The sequence below is a fragment of the Tachypleus tridentatus genome, chromosome 8 (assembly GCF_004210375.1).
Source record: "Tachypleus tridentatus isolate NWPU-2018 chromosome 8, ASM421037v1, whole genome shotgun sequence".
NCBI classification, from domain to species: Eukaryota; Metazoa; Arthropoda; class Merostomata; order Xiphosura; family Limulidae; genus Tachypleus; species Tachypleus tridentatus.
In genome coordinates, this window is record NC_134832.1 from 63,086,263 (window position 1) to 63,112,878 (window position 26,616).

At 35.6% G+C, this 26,616-nt stretch overlaps 1 protein-coding gene, 1 long non-coding RNA gene and 1 pseudogene across 6 annotated transcripts in view; 2 read left to right on the forward strand and 1 right to left on the reverse strand.

Moving 5' to 3' along the window:
• LOC143222521 (zinc finger RNA-binding protein-like) overlaps nt 1-6,716 on the forward strand; it is a 72,096-nt pseudogene extending 65,380 nt beyond the window's left edge. Inside the window, exons 22-23 of the transcript XR_013012287.1 lie at nt 2,507-2,645; nt 5,404-6,716. The product of XR_013012287.1 is annotated as a zinc finger RNA-binding protein-like (transcript). The remainder of the gene's footprint in view (nt 1-2,506; nt 2,646-5,403) is intronic.
• LOC143222523 (uncharacterized) overlaps nt 3,689-26,616 on the reverse strand; it is a 55,979-nt gene continuing 33,051 nt past the window's right edge. Inside the window, exon 2 of one of the 2 annotated variants that reach the window (XR_013012289.1) lies at nt 3,689-4,079. This is a non-coding gene — a long non-coding RNA (uncharacterized LOC143222523). Of the gene's footprint in view, nt 4,080-14,899; nt 15,529-26,616 lie in introns of those variants that run through there. The other variant, XR_013012288.1, reaches the window with a different exon arrangement.
• LOC143222522 (uncharacterized) overlaps nt 23,191-26,616 on the forward strand; it is a 95,712-nt gene continuing 92,286 nt past the window's right edge. For 2 of the 3 annotated variants that reach the window (XM_076449131.1, XM_076449132.1), the window contains exon 1: nt 23,191-25,823. In XM_076449131.1, coding sequence (XP_076305246.1) covers nt 24,987-25,778 — 792 coding nt within the window. In that variant the 5' untranslated portion in view covers nt 23,191-24,986 and the 3' untranslated portion in view covers nt 25,779-25,823. The remainder of the gene's footprint in view (nt 25,824-26,616) is intronic. The other variant, XM_076449130.1, reaches the window with a different exon arrangement.

Below are 26,616 nucleotides of genomic sequence, written 5' to 3' on the forward strand. Positions count from 1 at the left end.
ATTATTAAACCACAAGTTGAGAAGTTTCATTATGACATCAATGGAAAAAGTTCTCAATTTAAAGCTAATGATTGGCTGATTGGATAGCTTCAGAAATGGACACATCATCAGCCAAGTTTTTGTTCTCAGAGAAATTTACTTACAAGATAATAACGCTACCAATTCCTACCCAAGTGAATTGAAAGTGCTATCGGAGGGGGGTGGATACACTGCTAAATATTAATCTACAACTGTTATGAATGAAATACTGATTATGAGTTTACATTAACAATACCAGAGAAACAGTTTTAAAACTATTTAATATTTTTATTATATTTTTTAGCCAAGCTACATGGGTCGTACATGATTTGTAGAAAAATATTGCATTGTAAAGAAAATAAAAATTCAGTCATAAAATGTTGAAGAAACTTCAATTAAAAAAATGAAAAATTGAATCAAACTTTACCATTATTATTTTATTACAAGTTACAGATTTTACATAGAGAAGAAAACTGTAAAAGCAAGTGAGGATGTTTCAATCACTGATACAACCTTTCTCAAGCACACAAGGGTCTTTATTGATATGTAGAATAACAAAAAATAGTTGTAAACATCTCACTAAACAATTGTATTGTATATATGCTTTGACCTAAGAGATTGGGTGTACTGCATATTTTTGCTGTCCAAGTTACTGGTTTATCAAACTTGCAGTGCCTTTTATATGTTGTTTACATGTTAACCCCTTCTTCTGGCTATTCAACAGTAAAAAAACTTGTGGGGATTAGAATTGTTATAAATGAACTAAATATAAAATCAAGATAACATTCTATGAAATAGGTTTATTAAAATGTATCAAGTAACACCATACCTGGGTTTGTCCTGTCTCATCAGTTTCAAGCTTCTTTCTCATTGGCAGAGAACAAATAGCTAAGGAACAAAATGATAGGTTTTTTGTGTATATTCAGTACAGACCATTTTAGAATATTACTGTAGGGCCATAATTCTCTGGCTGTTCCTCACTTCACAAAACAATTGCTTTTGGAACAGTAGAAAATTGTCTGATTTAAATTATTTCAATATTAAAATAATAAAAACCATTGTCAGGTTGTATTATACATTTTTTTTACTAGATTGTGCTGTAAGCCTTTTAACTCCTTTCATCTCATACTTTTTTGGAAATGAGCTCTAGAAAATTTATTTTTTTAGTTTGCATTTTGATAGCCTTTTCTAATATATTAGTGACACAGAAGTTCTTGTATGATCTGTTACACTGCATAACAATTGCTTTGAAAAGTTTTTACTGATTGTGACAGTAAAGTACAGTGGGTGTGCACACTGTAGTTTTGGTTTTGCTTCATCACGTAGTAACTCTGAGAAATGGACAGTTAACTGTTTACCGGCAATAACGTATTTAATTGCGTTTATGTTTCTAATACACTGTTAAGTTCAGCATAATTAAAAGTGTTTTGCTTCTGATTTTCGTTTGTATTCAATGTCCGGTGCATCGCGTTGCAGTGCCCAACAGTAGTCAGCAAGCATTGACATATTCCAGTTGCTCTGATATTGTTTTTTCATTGTAGCAATGTCCTGGTGAAACTGAAGATTTTGATGAAACAGTACGTGATGAGCAAATTTGGATGCAATTTTCGTGATCAGCAGCCAAAAATTTATAAGGAACACACAACAGTGTTCAAGAAGCAAAAACTTTGTTGTGCAGTGTTATTTTACTTCTGCAAAAAATATTCTTGATAAAATAGTATTACATATCTGGAATTATACTTTAAATACTATTTCAGTGTGACAACACTAATAATGTTTTCTTCAGATACATAATTCAAAATAAATTTGATAGAAATCAGCACAAGCAGTGTTTCTAATGATGTTTAACAAGTAAAGATTGTAACATATAATAACGTGAATACATTTATTAAAAATATGACAAGAAATTGTTTGCCTAAATTAATTATTTCTCACTTTATCTTTATTCAAGCAAATATGTTTTAAAATATGAATGATTCCTGAGTTATCTTGAACAAATCACAAAAAGGGTTAATCTTGCTGTTAAACAACACAGTGTAGAATTCTTGAAATGTGCAAGCACTTGGCCATAAGTTAGGTTATGGAATATTTTGATTCTTTCAATTTCTTGTGCTTATGGCTTTTGAAATGTTTATCTAACCATCCTTTTAGAAATTATTACTTAAAAAACTACTACTTTTCTATGTGGCTTCATTAAAAAGATGCTTATGTATAAATGTATATGGATAAGTAATACTCAGCTACACACTCTCAGCGTCCACTTTGTTTCTAGGTTCTTTCTTCTTGGAGCTATGGTAGTCACACACACAGACATACCCTTTTGTTATTATAGATTTGTTATTAACACTTTTTCATATCTTGTATTAATTAGCACAGTGTGAATAACTGTTAACTAAGGAAATTTCATAATTTTCTTTCTCTTTTTTTATTTTTATGTGTGTGTAGAACAAATTACTTACAAATTTTCTTATGGCTTTTTACTCTCCAGCATGCCTTGCGCTTAATATCATTTCATCAGATCCACAAAGTACTAGGCATGGATCTCCTACCTCCTCCCAAATATAATAGAGGACAGTTTAATCGCAAACGGCGTCGTGACAACAATACAGAAGTTAATGAGGGAGAAGGTGAGGTGCTTCAAACTTTATATTTGTTGTTATTTCACTAAATTGTATATTGCATGTGTTGTGGAATAAATTATGTTTCAGTGTATATGTTTTACCTTTTGAAGTTCTAAGCTGATATCTTAAGTAATTGCCACTTTCTATATATTGCTGCAAGAAGCACGCACACACACACACACACACACAGACATTTTTAAGTATTATTGTTGAGATTCATTGGATGAATGTCATGTAAAGCTGGAAACCCTGGAATGCAGTTTAAAATGCTTAAATATTACTGTAGGTTAAATGCTGGATATGTACAGTCATTGTGAAAATCTGTATCCTTTATAAGAAATGAGAATATGTATGAATAATAAACTACTTAAGAAACCCGTTGAAATATAGTGCTTTACAGACCACAAAATGAACGTGTATAATGAAAATAATATTTATACAAATCTTTGTAATTTTAAAAATATTTGCAAGCTTTTCCTTACAAACATGATTAAATATTTAATAGCTTTCATATGTGGGAAATGCGTTAAATTATTAATGAATTTATAGACAGGTTGTATATGTGTTTCTAAACATTGATTTTTGTGTGTGGTGTGAATGTAGCACTGGTTCATACTGTGTTTTGACATCACAGAAATCCAAAGCCTATAGTTTTGTTTATATTAGGAACTCAAATTACTGATATTAACAAGCTAGACTGTAAAATAAGAATCTCCATTTCTCTCTATTTTCTGCAATATCACTCATACAGAATGAAACACAATGGCCCTCTTTACTCACTTCTTTCCACTTTTGGAAATGGTCCCTTGTATATACTTACTCTATATATGAAATGTGAGGAACTCATTGAAAGCTCTGAATGTCTCCCCCAGTGGTTTCCTTGTCCATTTTCAAATATAGTGGCATCATTTCTTTGTTTCAAGACAAACCTTCATGCTGGTGAGTTGAGTTCAAAGCCTGTTCAAAATTTCATATTTTTCAGACCCAAATACATCTTGGTTACTAAACTTTATAAATTATGATGGATTTCTGTGGTATCAGCATAGTAATGTATGATTTTTTGGTATTATTTAAACAGAAGACCTGAAATAATTATTTATTTTACAACCTCCATATGCGAAACTTCGTAAGGCTTAGCAAACTATGATGAGCAGCAACCAAATACAATGACTGTAACTAGAAGATAATTATTTTTTTCCTTTTCTTTATTTACTGTTCTATGTTTTTAAGAAAATAAGCTCAAAAAGTTATTTGTAAATGATACTAATATATATATATATATATTATAACTGAAATGTGATTGTATTTTATAAAATACTAGCCCACTAAAACACTGCCAAGACAGATCACTTTGTAAAGGTCAGTTTTATATTCTTGGGTATGGTGACATGGGTGCATGCATATCCCATCATTGCAACTTGTGTTAGCCAGGTGGTGCTTCTGAAAAGTTATTATAATAAAAACAATAAATATATAAATGTATAATGTTATGACATTTAAGCTATTTAAACTAAACATTTGTGTTTTCAAGTTATTATTTGTAGTCATTCTAGAACACAAAAAAAATCTTTATTTCGTAATTTGTATGGTGGTTAGAAGATCATTCAAATCTACCAAACACATACAGAGATTCCAATTTTATTGTGAAAATAGTTTTATCTCAAAACATTTGATATTTTTCCGGAGGTTTTAAATATTTCACATGTAAAATTTGAAAGTTTTCTAACACACAGGTATTTTGAATCTTAAAATCATAATTACTCTGCATATTGTATAGTTAACATTTTGAAAGCATAAAAATTATGATAAAATCTTTATAATTAAAATATCTTAATACTTAATTTTAAAACCTGATATATTGTGTACAGAAGCCTTGTAATGTGTGCCAGTAACCTGCAAAATCTTGCAAACGTGCATACAGTTCCAAAAGTCACAGTTCAATTACTTTCATGGTCATGAGCTGGTTTGATTCCACTAGCTTTTATAATAAAAGGGTTTTTGAATCTGCCATCAGACTATAGGTGATTTTAATTTTGCAATCAAAAGTGCATTTTGGTCAGCAGTAGTGTTAAAAGTGTGTATATTCTAATACAGTGAGAGTTTAAAGAATATGTAACTTTCAAATTACCAATTCATTTTAGTATCCTTAACTATATATAAGTGGAGTTCACACGTTGCTTTCTACTTTTGTATAGAATATACAGGGAAACTTGTAGCAGTATTTATTGCATTATTAACAATACTTGTTTGTTCACATTTTTTTTTCATGTGTGAATCCTACAGTACTAAATACCCTGAAACCAACAGTCATAATATCAAACAATTTGGTGTATAAAGTATGAAAACATATTTTGAAAACCAATAGGGTATTCATGTTTTTATTTTCATTTTTACTAAAAATGTTTTCAGGTTCTGTACAAATTGAGTTTCCCTGTTTGGTATTAAATACAGAAACTGTACATTTTAATGAGTATAACTTGTATATTTTGGTGTTTTAAAAGTAATTGCATGATAATTCAGAGCACATTTTACTTGTAAAATAACCATATTAAGTAATAATCTTATTCTCATGTAGCACCCAGTGTATATGTGTAATGAAAAGGGAAACTTAACAGAAGTTTCTTTGATTGTAAATTGAACATGCCATGCATGATGGAGATCATGTAAAAAAGTAATGTCAAACTGCAGGTGTTTCTTTACAGGCTTCTTTAATTTGTTCATGTAAAATATAAAAAATCATGTAAAAAAATGTGCTATATTTCAGGAACAGATGAGAAAAAAGATAAGAAAGAGGAAGACACAAACAATATAGAAGGAGCTCAGGAGAAAGAGACCTTACTGTCTTAGCTTAAGGGCCTAATGGTTTTAAATGAAGTCTACCCAGCTTCTTTATTATTATGTCTTTTGTATAATCTATACGTGACAGAAATTTCCTTGATGCTGTGAATTTTGTCGATATAGTTTGTCATGAAAAGGAACGTGTTTTTGTATGTGGTACAACTTTTATTTCTTACAGTGTCAGTATTCCTACAGTCTCATAGAGATTAAGCATAGACCACATACTAGCTAATTATACTGTTAGGTCTTCATCATTTAGTTGAATAGAATGAATGATTTGAAGTTTTTTTAGTTTGTTTTGTAGATTATTTGTCTCAGTTTTGTGGTGTTTCTTTACGAGCCTGTACTTGCAGCCCTCAATTTTTCAAGTATTTTACTAGTTCTTGGGTGATCTATATTCATTTTTTCATATCTCAACCTTGGTTAAAATAACATATGTAATAGATTCTGTTAATATCATATTTAAGTATGAATTGCCATGTTTCTTATTGAATTATATTATTTTCATTTTTTTCTCATTAGAAGTAATGGATACAAAATGGCATCATGAATTCAACTTGCATTTAATCAGTTTGATTTAGATCTGTGCATCTTGTAAAATAACGTAATCATATCTACATATTAATAATAAAGTTAAGCATAGAGTAGCATATATATAATCATTACTTTTATTAATGAAATATATGACCAAAGTTTAAAAAACAAATTTTGTATTCAAACTCAAAATAAGAGGAAATTGTTTTTGATTTTTTAAATTATTAAATTTTTGAGCATAACTGAAAAAGAACAACTTTCTGGTCTTAAGAAAAGTGTAAAACAAAACAGTCAGGAATGTTTGAAGTAAATAGTAATTAAGATAATCTCAGTGTGTCCTTATTATAAATTATTTCCAAAGGACACAACTGTTTCATATGTTTAAAGTAGGTAAGTTTGAATGTATGATATTGTCTATTTAGCACTGTTATGACATTTTAATTCATTTGACTAAAATTGTCAGTATTTACATGTGGCATTAAAAAGTAAATAAATAACACTGTGTTACTGATGTTTGCTCTAATTCTAATTTCTAAATTACTTAAATAATTGATGGTCCTTAAAGTTTCTTTGTTGGTGTATGTCTAACATTAGTAATCTACAGTTACATTTCTCAAATTTTTGTTTTTGAGTACACAAATCATATTACTCTTGCATACTTTCTGTAAGTTGAAACATGATAAGTAAATCATAATTCAAGTGTATTGTATCTTGTACGTGTAAATTTATTTTGTAAAGATGGAGCAAAATGTTCACAAAATGTAGACAGAAGTGAAACATTTCTTGCCCTTTGTGTATCTCATCTAACTTTTGAAGTTAGAGTTCATTCATAAATGTAAGAAAGAAACTAAAATATTAGTGTTATGCTGTTAAGTAAAAGTACAGAATACTTGTTTTAACAGTTTTTCATCTACGTTTACTTGAAGAAGCAACCTATAGATTTAGGGTTGTAAAGAATTTAAGTATAGTTTTGGATTGTACCTGTTAAGTAATTGGGCCAAGAATGAGCCACAGCAGACTTGTATCATAGGTGACTGAAATTGATAGTCAAGTCCTACTATTTGGTCTGTTCATAGGTAAAGATTTGTTTGTGGGTTGTGTTTGCTAGCTTCTTTCTGTTTTTTTGTCTGTCATCTGAAAATCATGGATAAACTAGTGCTGACAACTCTGATGTATCTTTGTGTGAAATCTAACAAAACAAACGTTTTTTATTTTTTTAATCTTGTATATTGTTACACTGATACTGTGTTTTACTTCTAATACTAATCATTACTACATAGCAGTGAAGTAAGCTTTCTTGTATAATGAGTACAGTTGGTGACCATCAAAATTTCACAGCCATGTATGAGTGTCTGAAATCAAAATAACTTCCTTAGTTAAGTGTTTCAGTAAATATATTCATACAATTAAATTGTCCTTTTACAAATATAATTACAAGTGAAAGTTGCTCTAAGGGATTCAGAAGATTGGCCATGACCAGCTTATTGTAAAGTATAGTGGAAGACTGTATTCTGTCATGTATTTAAATATATGGAAACGGGAAATATTTATTATACAGTAGACTGTAAAAACATACCAATCTAGTTGGACAAAAAATAAAGTTAACATAGAATAGTGTGAACACTAACCTACTAAAATTAAAAGTTATTATTATTACAGAACCTATAAGATGCGTGGATAATTTGTGCCCCTACCTTTTGTTTTTTATACCTCATGATGAATCAGTAGCAAGCCTGATGACTTGTATTTCCTAAAATTTGAGTTTTGATACATGCAGGGTAGAGCACGGTTAACCTGTTGTGTAGCCTAGTGCTTATAACCAGTTATTTTTTTTGTTTGTTTTTTTTTTCTTTTCGACTCTTACGTTTGCGGGTTATGAGATACCTTGGTTTGTTGCTGTACATTATTTTATCTGGTGATAATTCTCTAATTCTTTGTTTGATGGTAGGTTGAATCAAATATTTATATTTCTACCACTTTATTTTCAACTATTAAATTGTAATGTTTTCGTTTGTAGACCCCTCAGTGTGGATTCCTGTACGTGGTGAGGGGACCTCCCAGGGAAGGTTCTGTTCTATCTGGTTACCTTCTCTGGGATCTAAACATCCACCCACGTGTTTGCCGTGCGTGTACACCCGTGAAGGGGAGGAGAGGATCCTGGTGGTTGAGGGGTCCAACCCTAACACACCACTTTGGCCTCAAATTCCTGTAGACGGGCGGCCTTTGGGTGGCTCCCTTGGGTCAATCGGCTGGTCCACTTGGGCTAGAGTCAATCAAGTACCAGTGTTGGAAGTTCTCAACGGGTGTTGTGGACATTGTGCCTGATGCTGGTGTTTGGGTATAGTGCTCACAAAACCCTGGCGTTGCTGCATTGTCCTTGCGTGACTTTGTAGTGTGTCCCCTTGTAGGGCTCCATGGTGGGTGGGGTCAGTGGGTACCGAAATTTTTTTTTCCTATGGATCCTCTAAAAAATTTAAATAAAATTGTAAAAAACAGTCAATGGGTAAGCGACCACGTCTTGAATACTCAGAACAGCAATCTTCAACATCAGTAACACACGTACCTCATTTTCTTATATTACATTCTCTTTCAGAAAAACCTTTAGGGCAAATGTCCCCTTTTTTTATTCAAAAGGGACTAGAGGGACTTGCTGGCTCTCCAAAATCAGTAAAGAAACTTCAATCTGGTGACATATTGGTTGAAACATCCACATCCCAACACAGTGAACTCCTCTTGAATTCAAAGGCAATTGGGGATATACCTATTGAGATTACACCCTATGCTACCATGAATTCTTCACGAGGAGTTATTGTTGAAAGGGATTTGAAGAACGTTCCCGAGTCAGAGATTCTCGCTGGTCTCTCCACTCAAGGAATTTCTGCAGTGAGGCACATCTCCACTCGCAAAGATGGAGTTACACTGCCAACAAATACCCTCGTTTTAACATTTACTTCACCACGTGCACCTGCCACCATCAAGGCAGGTTATCTCATTTGCAGGGTTCGGCCATACATACCAAACCCTCTTCGATGTTTCCAATGTCAGAGATTCGGCCACTCAAAGACATCTTGTCGTGGTTCCCTGACATGTGCTCATTGTGGAGGCAAGGACCACGATGCCTATGACTGTGACATGAACCCACATTGCGTAAACTGCAATGGTTCTCACCCCTCTTACCTTCATTCTTGCCCAAAATGGTTTGTGGAAAAAGAGGTGCAGCGTTTGAAAACAACACATAACATTAGTTATCCTGAGGCTCGGAAATTGCTGTCCACAACTCCATCTCCGACATATGCTGCTGCACTTCATTCCACAACTACAGTGGGAGTGCAGACAGATCTCTCTGTGCCTCCAAGAGAATCGTTTTCAAAACAAATGAAAAGCCTTTTGACCTTCATGGTTAAAAAGGTTGATGAATCGACTTTCACACCCATCTCTGTTCCTCCCATACCTTCCAACAAACCTCAAGATCCACGTCCTTCAGTTTCAAATACAGGCATTTCTTCTGATACATCTTTTTCTCCCACCACAAGAGACAAAACAATTATTCGTTCGCGTCCTCAGTCACTGGATTCCCCTTCCAATAACAAAAACCTGCCCACCCGACCCAGAGCAGGATCCATGGAGGTTGATAGACCTCCTCCGACTAAAGACAGTAAAGAAAAAAGACGTGGTCGTAAACCGAAGGGTTCTCCAGCCACTTCACCTACCCGTTCTTAAAAATGGCCACCTTGATACAATGGAATTGCCATCACTGAACAACTCCCTCTCACTGTTGCAAATGGGCTGTATGTCGACGACTTTCACATCTCATGTCAGTCGTCAAACATGAGATATATTGAGCAGCAACTACAAACCGCCCTCAATTGTGTATGGAAGTGGACTCTGGCGAACGGCTTGAATTTCTCTCTCTCCAAAACTGTATGCATGCACTTTTGCCGTCGACGGGATATTCACCCTGATCCTGAACTTCATATCGGTGAAGTTTTGCTGCCAGTGGTTTCGGAGACCAAGTTCTTGGGGCTTATCTTTGATCGTAAACTGACCTTTATACCACACTTAAAGCAGCTTCGGGTCAAATGCACAAGAGCACTGAACATCCTCCGTGTTCTCTCTTCTACCAGTTGGGGGGCAGATCTCTGTTCAATGTTAAAGGTATATCGTGCTCTTATTAGATCAAAACTCGATTATGGATCAATGGTCTATGGCTCTGCCAGACCCTCGGCCTTAAAGATGCTGGACCCCATTCATCACCAAGGACTTCGACTCTGCACTGGGGCTTTCCGTACCTCTCCAGTTCAAAGTATATACATTGAATCTCATGAACCTTCTCTATACCTTCGCCGTTTGCAACTATCTTTACAATATACTTCGAAACTTCATTCCTTACCAAAGCATCCCACCTGGAAATGTGTTTTCCTTCCTCGGTGGGCAGTACTTTTTCAGAACAGACGATCTGTCATTGTTCTGTTTGGCCTTCGCATCCGGGCGCAATTGGATGAATTGGGTCTGTCCTTGGATAACATTGTAGATTCCACAGGTTGGCCCATCCCTCCATGGCTTATTACAGCCCCCAAATGTGACCTTTCTTTCAGTCACCTAAAAAAGGCAGATACTCGAGATTGGAAGTACCGTCTTTTATTCAATGAATATCTTTCAAACAATCATTCAGTTCCCATTTATACAGATGGTTCCAAATCAGGTAATTCAGTGGGCTCTGCTATGGTTTGCTATGGGTCAGTAGTTGCGCGCAGAATCCCTTCTACAGCTTCTGTGTTCACTGCTGAACTGTATGCCATATCTCTTGCCCTGGATCATATTGCAGCTGAGCAGTACTCCAACTGCACTATTTATACTGATTCGCTTAGTTCTATACTTGCCTTGGAATCGCTACACGTTAGCTCACATCCTATTCTCGCTGATATTCGAAACCGACTGGCCCATTTCTCATTAGCAGCTACTTCAATCCAGTTTTTCTGGATACCAGGCCATGTTGGTATTCACGGGAACGAGCTTGCATACATGGCAGCTAAATATGTCTGCTTCAGCACTATCACTCCTATGCCTATTCCGTACATGGACTATGGTGTTGTCTTCAAGGCTCGGCTCCGTGCCAGCTGGCAGTCCACTCGGAGTGAGCAACGTGACAACAAACTTTTCAAATCAAACCCAAAATTGGACTTTGGCCATCTAGCTTCCGTAAAGTTCGGAAGGAGGAAGTTGTTCTCACTAGGCTACGCATTGGTCACAGTTTTTTTAACTCATCATTTTCTTTTATCTGGAACTGATGCACCAGTGTGTAGTTTGTGTAACACTCAAGTCACTATCAGCCACGTTTTACTTTCTTGCCATCGTTACAATTCTCAACGACGGCAATATTTTAAACATATTTTTTCCCAGGGTCAGTCTGTAACATTGAACAGAGTTATTGGTGATGGTGACTCTGTCCACCTTGATAATGTTTTTAATTTTTTAATGGCCATTAATCTTTTTAATCTCATTTAAGTGTTGCATATTTATTCATTACACCTTTTTAATTGTGGTTCCTTTTTTACAGTTTTAATCTCTCTCCTTCAATTTGACATTGGACAATGGCCAGAACATTAAATATCTCGACACCAGGACTGGAAAGGCCAACTTCAGGTGACTAACGCTACTGTTTGAACTATCCGTTTGAACTACTCGTTAGTCGTCCTGGCGAGTTGTTATTATACTTTTGCTGCATATCATTTCACACTTTTACTACTTAACTTTTTAGTACTGGCCATATTGACTCATAACCCGGAACCAGGACTGGAAAGAACAACTTCATGTGACTGACGGTGGTTTTTATACTTACCTGTTAGTCTTCCTGGCGGGTTATGATCATTACCATTTTGCTAGAGTAAATATTTTACAACTTTGAAGACTGGATGTCATAGACCTCCCGCGGGGTGGGGCATATCTGCAAGTAATACGACGTATATAGATGCATAAAAAGAATATTAATACGTGCTAAGTTCCCAGCTGGTACAGCGGTAAGTCTACGGATTTACAATCCTAAAATCAAGGGTTAGATTCTTCTCGGTGGACTCTGCCGATAGCCTCATATGGCTTTGCTATAAGAAAACACCCATGCATGCTTAAGGAGAAAGTATATGTAGATACGTGTATATATAAACACAGCTGCAAGTGGGAGTTTCAAATTGAAGAGTGGTCAGTGGCGTGTCCAGGATGTGATTCATTGGTACTTTTAAAGTAGTTTGGTCGCCCGCGTCAGTTGTGTTTTTTTGTTATGGCAACCTTATAGGGTCCTGTAATTTTCGGATTCTTTACAACCCATTTGGCCTGTCATGGCCAAGCGCGTAAGGCGTGCGACTCGTAATCCGAGTGCACATAATTTGCCTTAAAGGCTGGAAATTCTGATCAGCATCTACAAGTTGATATCAACGAAATCCCAAATATATCACAATTACGACCCTAATAATTTCCAAAGCCTAATAACTTGTTCTACATTTCGTAATTGTAAAATATTTTACTTTAAAGTTTGTGTAAGACCACAATGAGAGATCTGCTGTTTACATTGCGGGAAATAAAGCCTAGACATTGTAAGTCTGCAAATATACTGTAGGTCTAGCGGGTTGACTTATAAAAAGTTAAAGTAAAGAAATATTAAAAACTTAAATCCTAAAATTTAAACTTGTAATATAAAATAATTTGGGCCTGGGCGTGCGACTCGTAATCCGAGGGTCGCGGGTTCGCGCCCGCGTCGCGCCAAACATGCTCGCCCTCCTAGCCGTGGGGGCGTTATAATGTTACGGTCAATCCCACTTTTCGCCCAAGAGTTGGCGGTGGGTGGTGATGACTAGCTACCTTCCCTCTCGTCTTACACTGCTAAATTGCGGCCCTATGTTCCTACATGTAATTTAATGGTGATAACTAACTAACAAACAACCCATTCAGCGACACTGCTGCCTTAGAGGTATTGATTGATCCCACAGGCGCTTTTTAAAGGTAGTGGTTTAGTTTGAATGACCGTGTCTGACAACAAAAATAGTTGTACGGATGAAAATAAAGCAACAGAACCAAGAATATTGAAGACGTGATTTGTATAATGTAGTTTTAGATAGTTCGTGAATTGAAAGGAATGAGGGTTCGTATCCATTAGTGTTCTAGCTTGAGAAGCATCTGCATTTACAATATAAATTGATATATGAAAACTCCAATGATTCAGATATAAATGCACGTATACCCACACTGTTCATCCAGTTAAAGGCCTCCCATGATTAAGAGGTAAGTCTGAAGGCTCATAATTCAAAAATCCGGGTTTAGATACCCGTAGTGAGTACATTACAGATCACTTTCTCGTGTAGCTTTGTGTTAAACTACAAACAACAGTTAAAATAATTATAAAATGAGATACGGATAGAGAAGTTTAGCTTCAATATCTTAAGGGGATAACCGCTATTTCACTGATAATTAATATCAAACTCTTTACAAATTAGTAATGGCATATTAACGCATATTTTTTTTTCTGTTATAAAGGTTAATTCTTTTAAGGCAGATGGGGCTGGATGTAAACTAGGATTCAGACTGTCGAAATATTGAACTGAAAGTTCATGGTTGAGAATGGGGAAGGGGGTATAAAAACAGTATTTGATTGGACCAACCAAATAGTGAGTGTCACTGACTAGCTGCTATTTCTCCAAAAAAATATATCGATTCAAAATTAGGGACGGATAGTGCGGCTCATCGAACTATACAGTCAAGAAAGTTTCGTGTGTGATTGTTGTAGCTGCTACGAAGGGGCGCTAAAATCGCAGTTCCTAGAACTGTATACTTGGCTCAAAAGATGGAGGATAAAGATTTATCACTTTTTTAAAATTATTCAAGAAAGTATTTAAGTGATTCAGAATATTTTATTTTGTTAGAAGTTTAGAGATAAAGGTAAATGTAATGCTTTTAATTCATTTATGTTGTAAAGAATTGAATCTTAAATACTTAAAACTACAGTAATCGGTGTTTTACCACAGGACTAGTAACTGTAAGTTAAAAATATTACGTATATATTTAGAAACTAATAACCCTGACATACAGGCACTTTCGAAACTGAACCTACATTACTTGTTCTTGAATTAGTAACTTGTGTCGATTTGTGCCATCGTTGACCAAATTCAAATGTTTTTAAAAGTATTGTTTTTTTGTTTGTTTGTTTTGGAATTTCGCACAAAGCTACTCGAGGGCTATCTGTGCTAGCCGTCCCTAATTTAGCAGTGTAAAACTAGAGGGAAGGCAGCTAGTCATCACCACCCACCGCCAACTCTTGGGTTACTCTTTTACCAACGAATAGTGGGATTGACCGTCACATTATAACGGCGACCGGAATGCGAATCCCCGACTCTCAGATTACGAGTCGCACGCCTTAACACGCTTGGCCATGCCGGGCCTTTTAAAAGTATTTAAACGTTTTTGTCCAATTTTGTGGTTTTTAAGTATGATTTTTAATCAGTAGTAGAATATTATTGTAAATCACAGAATAGCCTTATTTATTGGAAGAATATGTTTGTTTTTACTTTAATTAACCATAGTTGACAAGTGTTGTATTGTTTGTTTTGAATTTCGCACAAAGCTACTCGAGGGCTATCTGCGCTAGTCGTCCCTAATTTAGCAGTGTAAGGCTAGAGGGAAGGCAGCTAGTCATCACCATCCACCGCCAACTCCCAATGAATAGTGGGATTGACCATCACATTATAATGCCCCCCGGCTGAAAGGTGAGCATCTTTGGTGTAACGGGCCCATTGGTATCAATAGCAAACCCTGATGCATGCCTCAGTTTGAATAATACATACATTTTAGTAGAGGTACGAACACTACTTGTGCGATATCATATTCATATGTTTTTGTTTTTTTGAATTTCACACAAAGCTACTCGAGGGCTATCTGTGCTAGCCGTCCCTAATTTAGCAGTGTAAGACTAGAGGGAAGGCAACTAGTCATCACCACCCAGCGCCAACTCTTGAGCTACTCTTTTACCAACAAATAGTGGGATTGACCCTCACATTATAACGCCCCCACGGCTGGGAGGGCGAGCATGTTTGGCGCGACGGGGATGCGACCCTCAGATCACGAGTCGCACGCCTTAACACGCTTGGACATGCCGGGCCATATTCATATGTACTTAATATTTCTATTATATGTAAAGTGCCTTCAAAGTTTCATGTTTTATAAATGCTTCAAAGAGTCATTACGTAACAACAATGTATACTTCCACTGGTCTTACATGGCTATACATGAGGGTTCTTCATCTTTGCACCTGCACTTTCTAGAATACGTAGGTTGTGTTTTACAGCCACACTTAAGAAGTTATTTGTAAGCCTTTGAAGTCTCTGCTAAGAGGGCTCGCTTTGATGTCCATGCCGTTGCCACTATGATCCATCCAAAACACTTTGAAGATGCTGCACGTTGTAAAAGTCTGAAGGATGGTTGCCCATATGCTTGCCTGATATAGTGCTCTATTCGAATGTTGCAGAAGTGTTGTCTGAAAAACAAAACAATGGATTATTATCTTTTATTAAATATTAAGGAAAACAGAAGTAGAAGGCAAACAGTTCAGTAAAAAGATTGTATTTGGGTTGAAAGAATGTGTTCCGTGCAGAGAGACGTCTTTAGAAAGAGACCACTCCACAGTTTATTGACTGTCTCTACATACATCACATTGTCATAGAGAAAACAAGTGTATCTTTCCAGCAATTGAAATGTAGAGAAGATCAACTTAGGAGTCTCAAATGGTTGTGTTACCATGGAGATAAAAGCCACTTTGACGGCTGGAAAGGACTTCCAAGCCTCCCAGGCTGATATTGAGTTGCTGAAGGTTTTTGCTCATTCCAAGTGCAACTTATAGGTCAATATCAACAGACAGTAGGTGGACGTTGAAGAATCACATTGTATATTACTCATGTACATATGGTCCTTGTACATTTCTTAAGAACACCTCTGACGTGAAGAGCATACTCTTGAAACACATCGTAAATCTGAACAAACCAGTTGCAATGAAAAATCGTTGATGCTATAAATTAATCTTCTGTCAAATGTACAAAGTATTATCGTAGTCTAATTTGTTGCAAATTTGCATGTAAGAAACAAATCTGATGGGATATAGACTTCTTTTCCAGCATCACAGTGTTGGACGGACACCTTTTCTGTAAAAAAGTGGAACACTCCTCCTTGTTCTTTGGATATTGCAAAAGTTCTGGAAATGCGGTGGAAGGGATCCCTTTTTCTATCAAGGTCATGGCCAGGTGGTTAAGGCAATCGACTCGTAATCAGAGGGTCGTGGGTTCGAATCCTCGTCACACCAAACATGCTCGCCCTTTTAGCCGTGGGGGCGTTAAAATTTTACGGTCAATCCCATTATTCGTTGGTAAAAGAGTAGCCCAAGAGTTGGCGGTGGGTGGTGATGACTAGCTGCCTTCCCTCTAGTATTACACTGCTAAATTAGGGACGACTAGCGCAGATAGCCCTTGTGTAGCTTTGCACAAAATGCAAAACAAACTGAACCAATCTATACAGGTGATATTTGCTCAGAGTGCAACATTGGGTTGATCTACGTTGTCCGATATAAGAATTGAAAATTCCTAATGGTTGATAATAAAACTTACTACTGTCACATTGCTTATACATTATATACAAACAACATCAAATAAACCTAACATTTAAATCGTAATATACGTCTATATGTTTTAAAAAAAAAAAAGCCATCCAATGGCTCACAGGTAAGTCTCTGGGCGTTTCACACTGATAATTAGATTTCGATACCATTGGGTGATGACAGACCACTGTGTTGCTTTACGTTTGACAACAAACAAACAAATTTTATTCTTGATTTTGATTCTGCTGTTGCCACACCTACGTTTTTATTTATTGAATTTCGCGCGAAACTACACTAGAACCACCAGCGTTAGCTGTCCTTAATTTTAAAATGACGAGCTAGAGGGAAGGCAGTCAGTTAACATCCCTCACCAACAAAGTTTTACTACTCTTTACTACCGAATATTAGAACTGACTGTCATATCATAATGTTCCCCGTGGATGAAAGGAGGTACTGTTCTATGGATTGCAAGTTGAGGGTTCTGACAACCTGGGTACATAAAACCACTTTCACAGTACACACCTCTCAATAATCAATATTTAAGCCATAGATACAAATTTTCAAAATTAACTGTCATAATAATCAGATTGTTCAGTAATCAGTATCACATAATAATCAGATTGTTCAGTAATCAGTATCACATAATAATCAGATTGTTCAGTAATCAGTATCACACTAATATCCAAGAAGAATAAGTTTTGCTCATTAGTTTCGACTATCGAAACAATTTCTTGACGTTTTGTCTTTTATTCTGGCTCTAACAGAAGACAATTAAAATATACATAAATTTCTGTTTAACGAAGGCTTCCTCATATGAGTTTGAGATTCACTGCTAAATAAAAAATAAATATATAAGAAACCTAACTTTTTGTTTATAGAAATATGAGAAGGTCAAAGGTTTTTACTGTGTTTTTACTCAAAGTTTTGTCCATACAATGTTTTGATGTTTGTGCGATCATTGTCATGTACACAAAGTTTATGTTAAAACTCAACTTCTGTTTGTGTTTTAAACAACAATCTATCGATGAACAGTTGTGATCCGTGATGACGAACAAATCCACTTGCAGAAAAAAATATACACGTAAAAACGGCTGGTATAGATGGAGAAAACCCTGTGTACAGCAGCGAACAACGTTACGACCTCCTTCGGTCACCGTCAGGTTCACAAAGAAAGAAAAAGGTGACTGACCGATAGCTGACCACATGTTTGAAGGTTGTTCAATTGAGTGTAGGGATGTAGAGGGCGTGCTTAGATGTTTGATTATATTTATTAATATAAAAATAAAGGTGTTCCTTTGTATTGGTTTATTTTGGGCTTGGGTTGTTGTATTAGTAAGGCTTCTTTAATTTTGCGTTTGTTTATGTTTGTTTCTTTATTCAGTATTTGGATGTTTTCTATGGTTATGTTGTGTTTATTTAACTTGCAGTGTTCGAAAACGTGTGAAGGTAGCTTTTTGTGTTCTTTGAATCTGCTTTCCATTTTTTTACTTGTTTCTCCAATATAGAAGTCGTGGCAGTTATCACATTGTATTTTATAAATAATGTTGGTGTGGTGTTTTTCAGTGTAGTTTTTACGTAGTATAGACCTTAGTTTTGTGCCTGGTTTTTGAATAAATTTGGTATTAACTGGAATATCGTATTTTGTTACTAGTTTTTGCCAAATGTTGGTTATTTTTCTGCTTATTTCGGGAATATATGGTACACAGCAGTATATGGTTTCGTGATTTTTTAATTCGTGGGATATATTTACTTTTGTTAGTTGATTTTGCTTTTTGTCTTGGTGTGTGCGTATAATGTTTTCTACGGTTTGTGGAGGAAACTTATTGATGTTGATGAAGTATTGTTTTATTTTATCTAATTCATCGTTAATTTTATCTGGTGAGCATAGTTTTATGGCTGTGTTTATTTGGTTTCTTAGTATGTTGAGTGTTTCTTTTGTTTCATGTGCTGAGTCCCAAGGAATGTATAGTCCAGTATGGGTGACTTTTCGGTGGATTTCTGTTTTAAATTGTGTATCGGTTCTTGTACTTTTGAGGTTAAGAAATGGTATTTGATTGCTTTCTTCCTGTTCACATGTGAAGTTAATGTTGGGATGTATAGAGTTAATGTGATTGAAAAAATTAAGTATGTGTTCTGTAGATTTGAATCCAGCAACCGTGTCATCTACATATCTCTACCAGTATAGTGGTGGATGTAATGCCGTGTTAATTGTTTGTGTTTCAACTTGTTTCATAAAAATATTGGCTAGAACTGGTGATACTGGATTGCCTATTCTTAGGCCATTTGTTTGTATATAGTTGTGGTTGTTGAACGTGATGTTTGTCTTCATCGTGGTGAATTCTATGAGGGTTGCTAATTGGTTGATGGGTTAGGGTCTCCGATATAAAATTCTAAGGCTTTCTTGCAGGCTACAGCGATTGGGACATCTCTAAAGAGGGACATTAACACGAAACTGACCATTAAGGCTTTATGATTAAGTTGATTGAGGTTAGACTTGAAATTAAAAGAGTCTTTGATGAATGAGCTGGATGATGTTACATATTTGGAGAATGCTCATGCTATGTTTGAACCAATAATGAACACGAATGAATACATCCAAAAAATGAAGAACATCCTATCAAACACAAACAAATTTAAACCAATGCTCACAAATCCAACAAAGACACACGAAACACAACTAAACAAAATACTACTAAAAATTAATAAAACAACAACACAACTTCACAAACACTTTATTCCTACTTACGCAAGACCGACTCACGCACACCACAAATATACGGCATCCCCAAACCTCGTAAACCAAATTGTCCATTGCGAACAATATTGTCCACATATGAATCGTTTAATTACAATCTTGGTAAATACATAGCATAGGCATTCTCCAAATATGTAACATCAGCCAGCTCATTCATCAAAGACTTTTAATTTCAACTCTAACCGTAATCAACTTAATCATAAAGCCTTAATGACCAGTTTCGATGTCATATCCCTCTTTATAGATGTCCCAATCGCTGAAGCCTTTAAGATAGCCTTAGAATTCCATATCCGAGACCCTAACCCAACTATAGAAATTCCCAGTAACCAGTTAGCAACCCTCATAGAATTCATCACGATAAAGACAAACTTCATGTTCAACAACCACAACTATATACAAACAAATGGCCTAAGAATAGGCAATCCAGTATCACCAGTTCTAGCCAATATTTTTATGACACAAGTTGAAACACAAACAATTAACACAGCATTACATCCACCACTATACTGGTAGAGATGTGTAGATGACACGGTTGCGGGATTCACATCTACAGAACACACGCTTAATTTTTTCAATCACATTAACTCTATACATCCCAACATTAACTTCCTATGTGAGCATGAAGAAAACAATCAAATACCATTTCTTAATCTCAAAATTACAACAACCGATACACAATTTAAAACAGAAATCCACCGAAAAATCACCCATACTGGACTATACATTCCTTGGGACTCAGCAATGAAACAAAAGAAAAACTCAACATACTAAGAAACCAAATAAACACAGCCAATAAAACTATGCTCACCAGATAAAATTAACGATGAATTAGATAAAATAAAACAATACTTCATCAACATCGATAAGTTTCCTCCACAAACCGTAGAAAACACCCAAATACTAAATAAACATAAACAAACGCAAAATTAAAGAAGCCTTACTTATACAACAACTGAAGCCCAAAATAAACCAATACAAAGGAACACCTTTTTACCTATATTAATAAATATAATCAAACATCTAAGCACGCCCTCTACATCCCTACACTCATTTACACAACTCCCTTCAAACATGTTGTCAGCTATCGGTCAGTTACCTCTTTCTTTGTGAACCTGACGACGACCGAAGAAGGTCGAAACGTTGTTCGCTCCTCTCATAAGAGTTTTCTCTACTCATACCAGCCTTTTTTACGCATATACGATGAATAGTTGGTTGTTCAACATAATTTATAATCGTGTCTTAGAGAAACTGTTTCTTGTGTGTGTGTAAAACGTTTGATTAGGTTCAAAATAATAATCATAAAAATATTCAAAAGGGTTCCTGGGTGTTGGCTAACTGTCGTTTCGTTAGTTGTAATTATTAAAGCTAGTTTAGTTTTTCTTATTAATGCATAGTTCATGTTTCAGCAGTATGATAGCGTTTTCTAACAGAAAATTTGTGGTTATTTTTTACTCGTGTTCTTGATAGGGAGGTTTGTGATTCGGGTACTTATTTTACGTCATGTTTCACCAGGCACTTGTTATACTGTATAATGGAAATATTTTATTAAATGACGGAATAGTCTTCTTAGCAAATGTTTGATTTTTTATTATTAGAATAAAAAGAATCTAGTTGTTATATCAAATGAATTCTCTCCACCAAAAAAATAAAAAAATAATTTTCTGAAACAATCTTACGCACCTTGCGGTTCTCAAAGCCTACAAAAAGCACCCAATTTGAAGGCCTTGTAGTCAAAAGAATTTTAGACAAAAAGTTTAAAAACTATCTTCTTGCAGCCAATGCTTCGAAACAAAATCTGCTTCTATAAAGAATAAGCCAAATATGCTTGTCAATAAACTTTGAAAATTATGCACTATTCACGGAAGAAAAAAAAAATTGTAGCGTCTTAAAACTAATTCTTGTTTAATAATAAGAAAGAGAGGTTATGGATAATAATTAGTCATTGACCAATAAATAATTGCGTTACATTGAATCTAATGAATAATCACATAATATGTGTTTTAATTAGAATGAAATTTCAATATATTATTTTTGTCATATCTTTATTTGAACCACGAGGCCATTTGTACTTCATTATTAAATAATTGTTGCTACAGATTAATAAAAGTGACTATTTCTATTCGAATAATAAGTATACGATAATCAGAATGTCGTGTAAAAAATGTAATAGTTGTAATATTATAGGCCTCACAACATTATTTAAGAGGCTATGAATATGCATTAGGGCAAACTATAGTAGGCCTGTCATTTGACGTTATATTGGACTTTTTTTTTCTGATTGGGTAGATTTTATTTACTGTAGTAAATCTAATTACAGTTTTGTAATTACTTTGGTTTATTTATTCTTCGATTGTAAGTTTTCTGTAGGAAATAAAATAATAGAGAGAATTTATATGTCATATGTATAGGAAAATAAGTACCAAAAGATAACTGTGACAAAATTACAACCCATTTGATGTCTAATGTATTGATATTAAAATCAACACTTTTTTGTATTTACTATTAGACGTTAACCCTGAGGATTCTTTGTGATTACTATCACTAGATGGCGGAAACATCTGCACGCAGTATCAATTCTTCGCATTCTCAAACTTGACATGACCTATACCTCAGAGGAAAGCATTTTAAAAAATGAGAAAATATTCATTTTTTAGTTCATAAATATCTAATTATATGATTATTAATTTAGTAGCTAATTTTCTTGTTTGTACTGTGCATTCTAAAGGATATAAAAATTAAACCTATTCGGCTGTATTGGTAATATTACAGTACAGGCCATAATGTGTTTTTAAATATAAATATAGTATAACTAGTAGTAATTCAAACTTAGTTTAATAGAAATGGTACTAAGATAATCACAGGGGGTTACTAACTCGTAAAATGGGAAAAGATACGTATAAAAAGTTTTGAAGCAAATTTGATGAATTTAAAAAACGCATAAACTTTACATGCTGTATTTAATATACTAAGAAATGTAGCTCGTATCAAATTAATAAAATTACTATAAAATGTGATATATAAAATGTATGAATATGTTTATCAATAAAATTTCAAGTATTTGTTAGGAGTTTTTTAGCTGTTATAATACTGAGAATCTCCTAATGGCTTCATAATAAACAAATTATGCAAGTGATTAAATCTATTTCTGTCCAAAATTGAACGTTTACTCTTTAGATTTAAACAAAAAAATATAATTACAAATGTAAAACCATGTTTATGAATAATTTTTCAAATGCAAAATTGTTAAAAAAGAAAGAAACCGACCTCCTAAATGAAATTATATATATAGTTTTCTGTGATGTCGAGAAACCCACTTGTTGAGAAATTTATATGCAGAAACGGCTCGTTTGGGTTGAGAAAATGAATATAGTTTTCTGTTTAAAATATATTTTAAAGCTGTAAAGAGATGGCGCCACAATACGATATTGTTCATTATCAGGTCCGTTGTTCTCTGTTCAGTTACACATTTGATATGTGTAGATAAATAAGTAGGAAAGCTGCAACAAAAGTCGAATATTTTTTTCTAAAAGCAATGCTTCACCAGAGCAAGAAAAAAAATCTAAATTACTATAATTATGTATTAAGTGTAAATTATTTGATTTAAAGACAACTTAGGCTATTAAATTGATACTAATAATAACAACGTACAGTATGAAAAGCAATCAAAACTCGTCTGCAACAGTTAAAATATGCTTAGAGTTTTTCATATAGGATAAAAATAAAAACTATATAGGTTTTATTTTGAATATTTTAGAATCAAAAGTTTTTGTTTTGTTTTTCTACTACGATTAGGTCAAAGTTTAAACTGTGTGAAGTGGAATTATGAATAGAATTATTGAGAGTTTTGCTATTATAAATGTATTTCTTATGTTTTTTGTAAATACCTAAATAGATTTAACATATATTTTGATGAAAACAAGAGCTGTTTACGAGAACCTATATTTCTTTTGTTGCTCTTCGGTGGTTCAGCAGTAAGTGTGAAGGGTTATAACGCTAAAACTCTGGTTTCGATACCCGCGGTTGATGGAGCAAAGATGCCCCATTGTATATCTTTGTACTTAACAATAAACAAACAACAAAAAGTATTTTCTGTTTAAAAATCTTTTTAACTCAAATATACTTGTGGATGTATCTAGATCATATTCTGGTATAACATACAATTAGAATGAAATATAATTTTATTTTAAAAGCAGTTTTTTTGCGTTTCGTCTATGATTCATGTCGGTTTTCGACCCAGCATGGCCACGTGGTTAAGGCACTCGACTCGTAATCCGATGGTCGCGGGTTCGAATCACTGTCGCACCAAACTTGCTTGCCATTTCAGCCGTAGGGGCGTTACAATATGACGGCTAATCCTAGTATTCGTTGGTAAAAGAGTAGCCCAAGAGCTGGCGGTGGGTGGTGATGACTAGCTGCCTTCCCTCTAGCCTTATACTGCTAAAATAGGGACGACTATCGCAGATAACCCTCGTGTAACTTTGCGCGAAATTCAAAACAAAACAAACAAACCAAATCGGTTTTGATCGTTTTATACCTCGGTAGGCCAGCGGTAAATTTAGCAACTTTTATTGAAAAATCTGGGGTTCGATTTTCCTCGAGGGACAAAGAACAGATTACTCATTGTGTAGCTTTGTAGCAAGAAAAGAGCAACTTTCGACGTTTAACCAAATATCCAGCTGTAAATCCGTATATTACTATTTTAACTCAAAACCGAAGAAATAAAGATATGATAATAACATGTATCGTATTCTATCTAAAGTATTTTAGTATTGTAATGTTTCTTGTTTTTTGTTATTGTTCGCTTGATGTAGTGGAAACACGCAGGTTTGTGGGAGGTGTTATGAAAACTGAGTTTAAGCTGTCTACATTCGATGTGCCTAGGAGAATAATATTAAGAAAAAACGTTGTTGAAACAACACCTGTAGACAAATTGTTGATCTTTGGATATATATTACGAAACATGTGAAAGACACTTTTCTGGTCGAGTTCAAAAATACTTTAATATTGTGACAAAAAAGTTTGTAGGTACGCTATTTCGTTTTTATTTGCGCTCTGGAGGACGTAAACAGAGAAGTCCTTATTGTTTTGATTATGATTCGTTACGTGCACGAGGCAGTCCCAAGGGAGAACCTTGTCAGCGAGGCCCGCCCAGAAACGCCGAGACCGATGACATCTCACTTCACTATCTTTACTGCAATCGGCTTCTTTCCTAAACAACCTTCTGGGACAAACAGATAGATATTAATGACCTCCACAAACTTCGTTGTGAAGACGCGAGTCCACGTGGTGTGAGTATCAATAGAAATACCCGGATGTACAACGATGTCTGGTGCACACATTGGCTGAGCTTGTAGGAAGGTGGAGCCAAACTCTAGAGAAGCGGAGAAACCGGGTGCTGTTACAAATAGAGCGAACTGTTCCTGCTCTGGGGTGTTTAAGTAACCGCAGTAAAATTCGGGCGTTATGAATATATGCCACAAAATGAAGCCAGCTACCTGGTTGTTTTCACGTGTTCAAGTAACGAACGTCGAGGAGAGAACGTGAAGTTTCAAAAGTGAAACATAGACTTCATTATTAATTTGTCGAGAAACCGATGGTGAAGCTGATGGAGCTCGCTATGCACTTTGCGGTAGTCATTGCCGTAACGGTGGTGGGTTTGTTATCCGCCACGGTACCTGCTGCAACAGCCCACAGCTGTGCGATCGCTCGGATGAAATGTGCTTACCGGAAGGGCTGTGGGACAGCTCTCAGGAGTTATATTATCGATTGTGCGAGCGTATTAGCCGGGAAAGCTTCGAGCTGCTCCACTCTGTGTAAACGCGCGTTGATATCTTTGACAAGCACTCCAGAAGGTAAAAAACTGATGGCGTGTAACTGTAATGGCTCGGAATTCTGCCAGCTGAGTAAAGAACGTGTAGAAATTTGTCGCCCCGAGGTCAGTCGGGCTACAGCCGAAAACGTTGTGGTTTCCTGTTCCGTGGCTCATTGGATTTGTGTGGCTGATCCGCCGTGTTCAGCGGCTCTTGGATACTACCATCACTTTTGTCGCAAGATGTTCCACGGATATCAGTGTACTCACCGCTGTAACAATAGTCTAGCAATACTCAACCGTCAGGCTAAAGCCGAAAAACTCAGGACGTGTTACTGCGACGGAAACGAAGATTTTCCCTGCCGACAGATGAGGTCTAACACGGAACGTTTGTGTTTTGGCAGGGACGACTTTGAGCTGGGAAAGAGTTCAGCTGGAAACGAGAAAGGACACAGCCGATCAACTGCTCCTCCAAAACATGCTCACGTGGGAACGTGGGCGCTCTGGGTTTTAGCCTTTATTTCAATTTTTAGATGCTGGTGTCGTCTTGAAATACAGAACATTTATAGAAGGTGACAGAAAAAAAACAGCTGTTCTAGAGATCTCATTGGATGATGTTTGGTAAGTTCCAAACTTTCATATAGATTTGAAAGTCATTGAATTTATTAAAATTGTTTCTCGTTCAGATATCACGTGCTGAATTTGTGAAACTAAGTTACCAGCAGTGTTGTAGTTTTCTAGAAGTTCGTTGTTCGGGCGTGCACTGGGTTTGGTGGCACTAAGTTACCAGCAGTGTTGTAGTTTTCTAGAAGTTTGTTGTTCGGGCGTGTACTGGGTTTGGTGGCACTAAGTTACCAGCAGTGTTGTAGTTTTCTAGAAGTTCGTTGTTCGGGCGTGTACTGGGTTTGGTGGCACTAAGTTACCAGCAGTGTTGTAGTTTTCTAGAAGTTTGTTGTTCGGGCGTGCACTGGGTTTAGTGGCACTAAGTTACCAGCAGTGTTGTAGTTTTCTAGAAGTTTGTTGTTCGGGCGTGTACTGGGTTTGGTGGCACTAAGTTACCAGCAGTGTTGTAGTTTTCTAGAAGTTCGTTGTTCGGGCGTGTACTGGGTTTAGTGGCACTAAGTTACCAGCAGTGTTGTAGTTTTCTAGAAGTTCGTTGTTCGGGCGTGTACTGGGTTTGGTGGCACTAAGTTACCAGCAGTGTTGTAGTTTTCTAGAAGTTCGTTCTTCGGGCGTGTACTGGGTTTGGTGGCACTAAGTTACCAGCAGTGTTGTAGTTTTCTAGAAGTTCGTTGTTCGGGCGTGTACTGGGTTTGGTGGCACTAAGTTACCAGCAGTGTTGTAGTTTTCTAGAAGTTCGTTGTTCGGGCGTGTACTGGGTTTGGTGGCACTAAGTTACCAGCAGTGTTGTAGT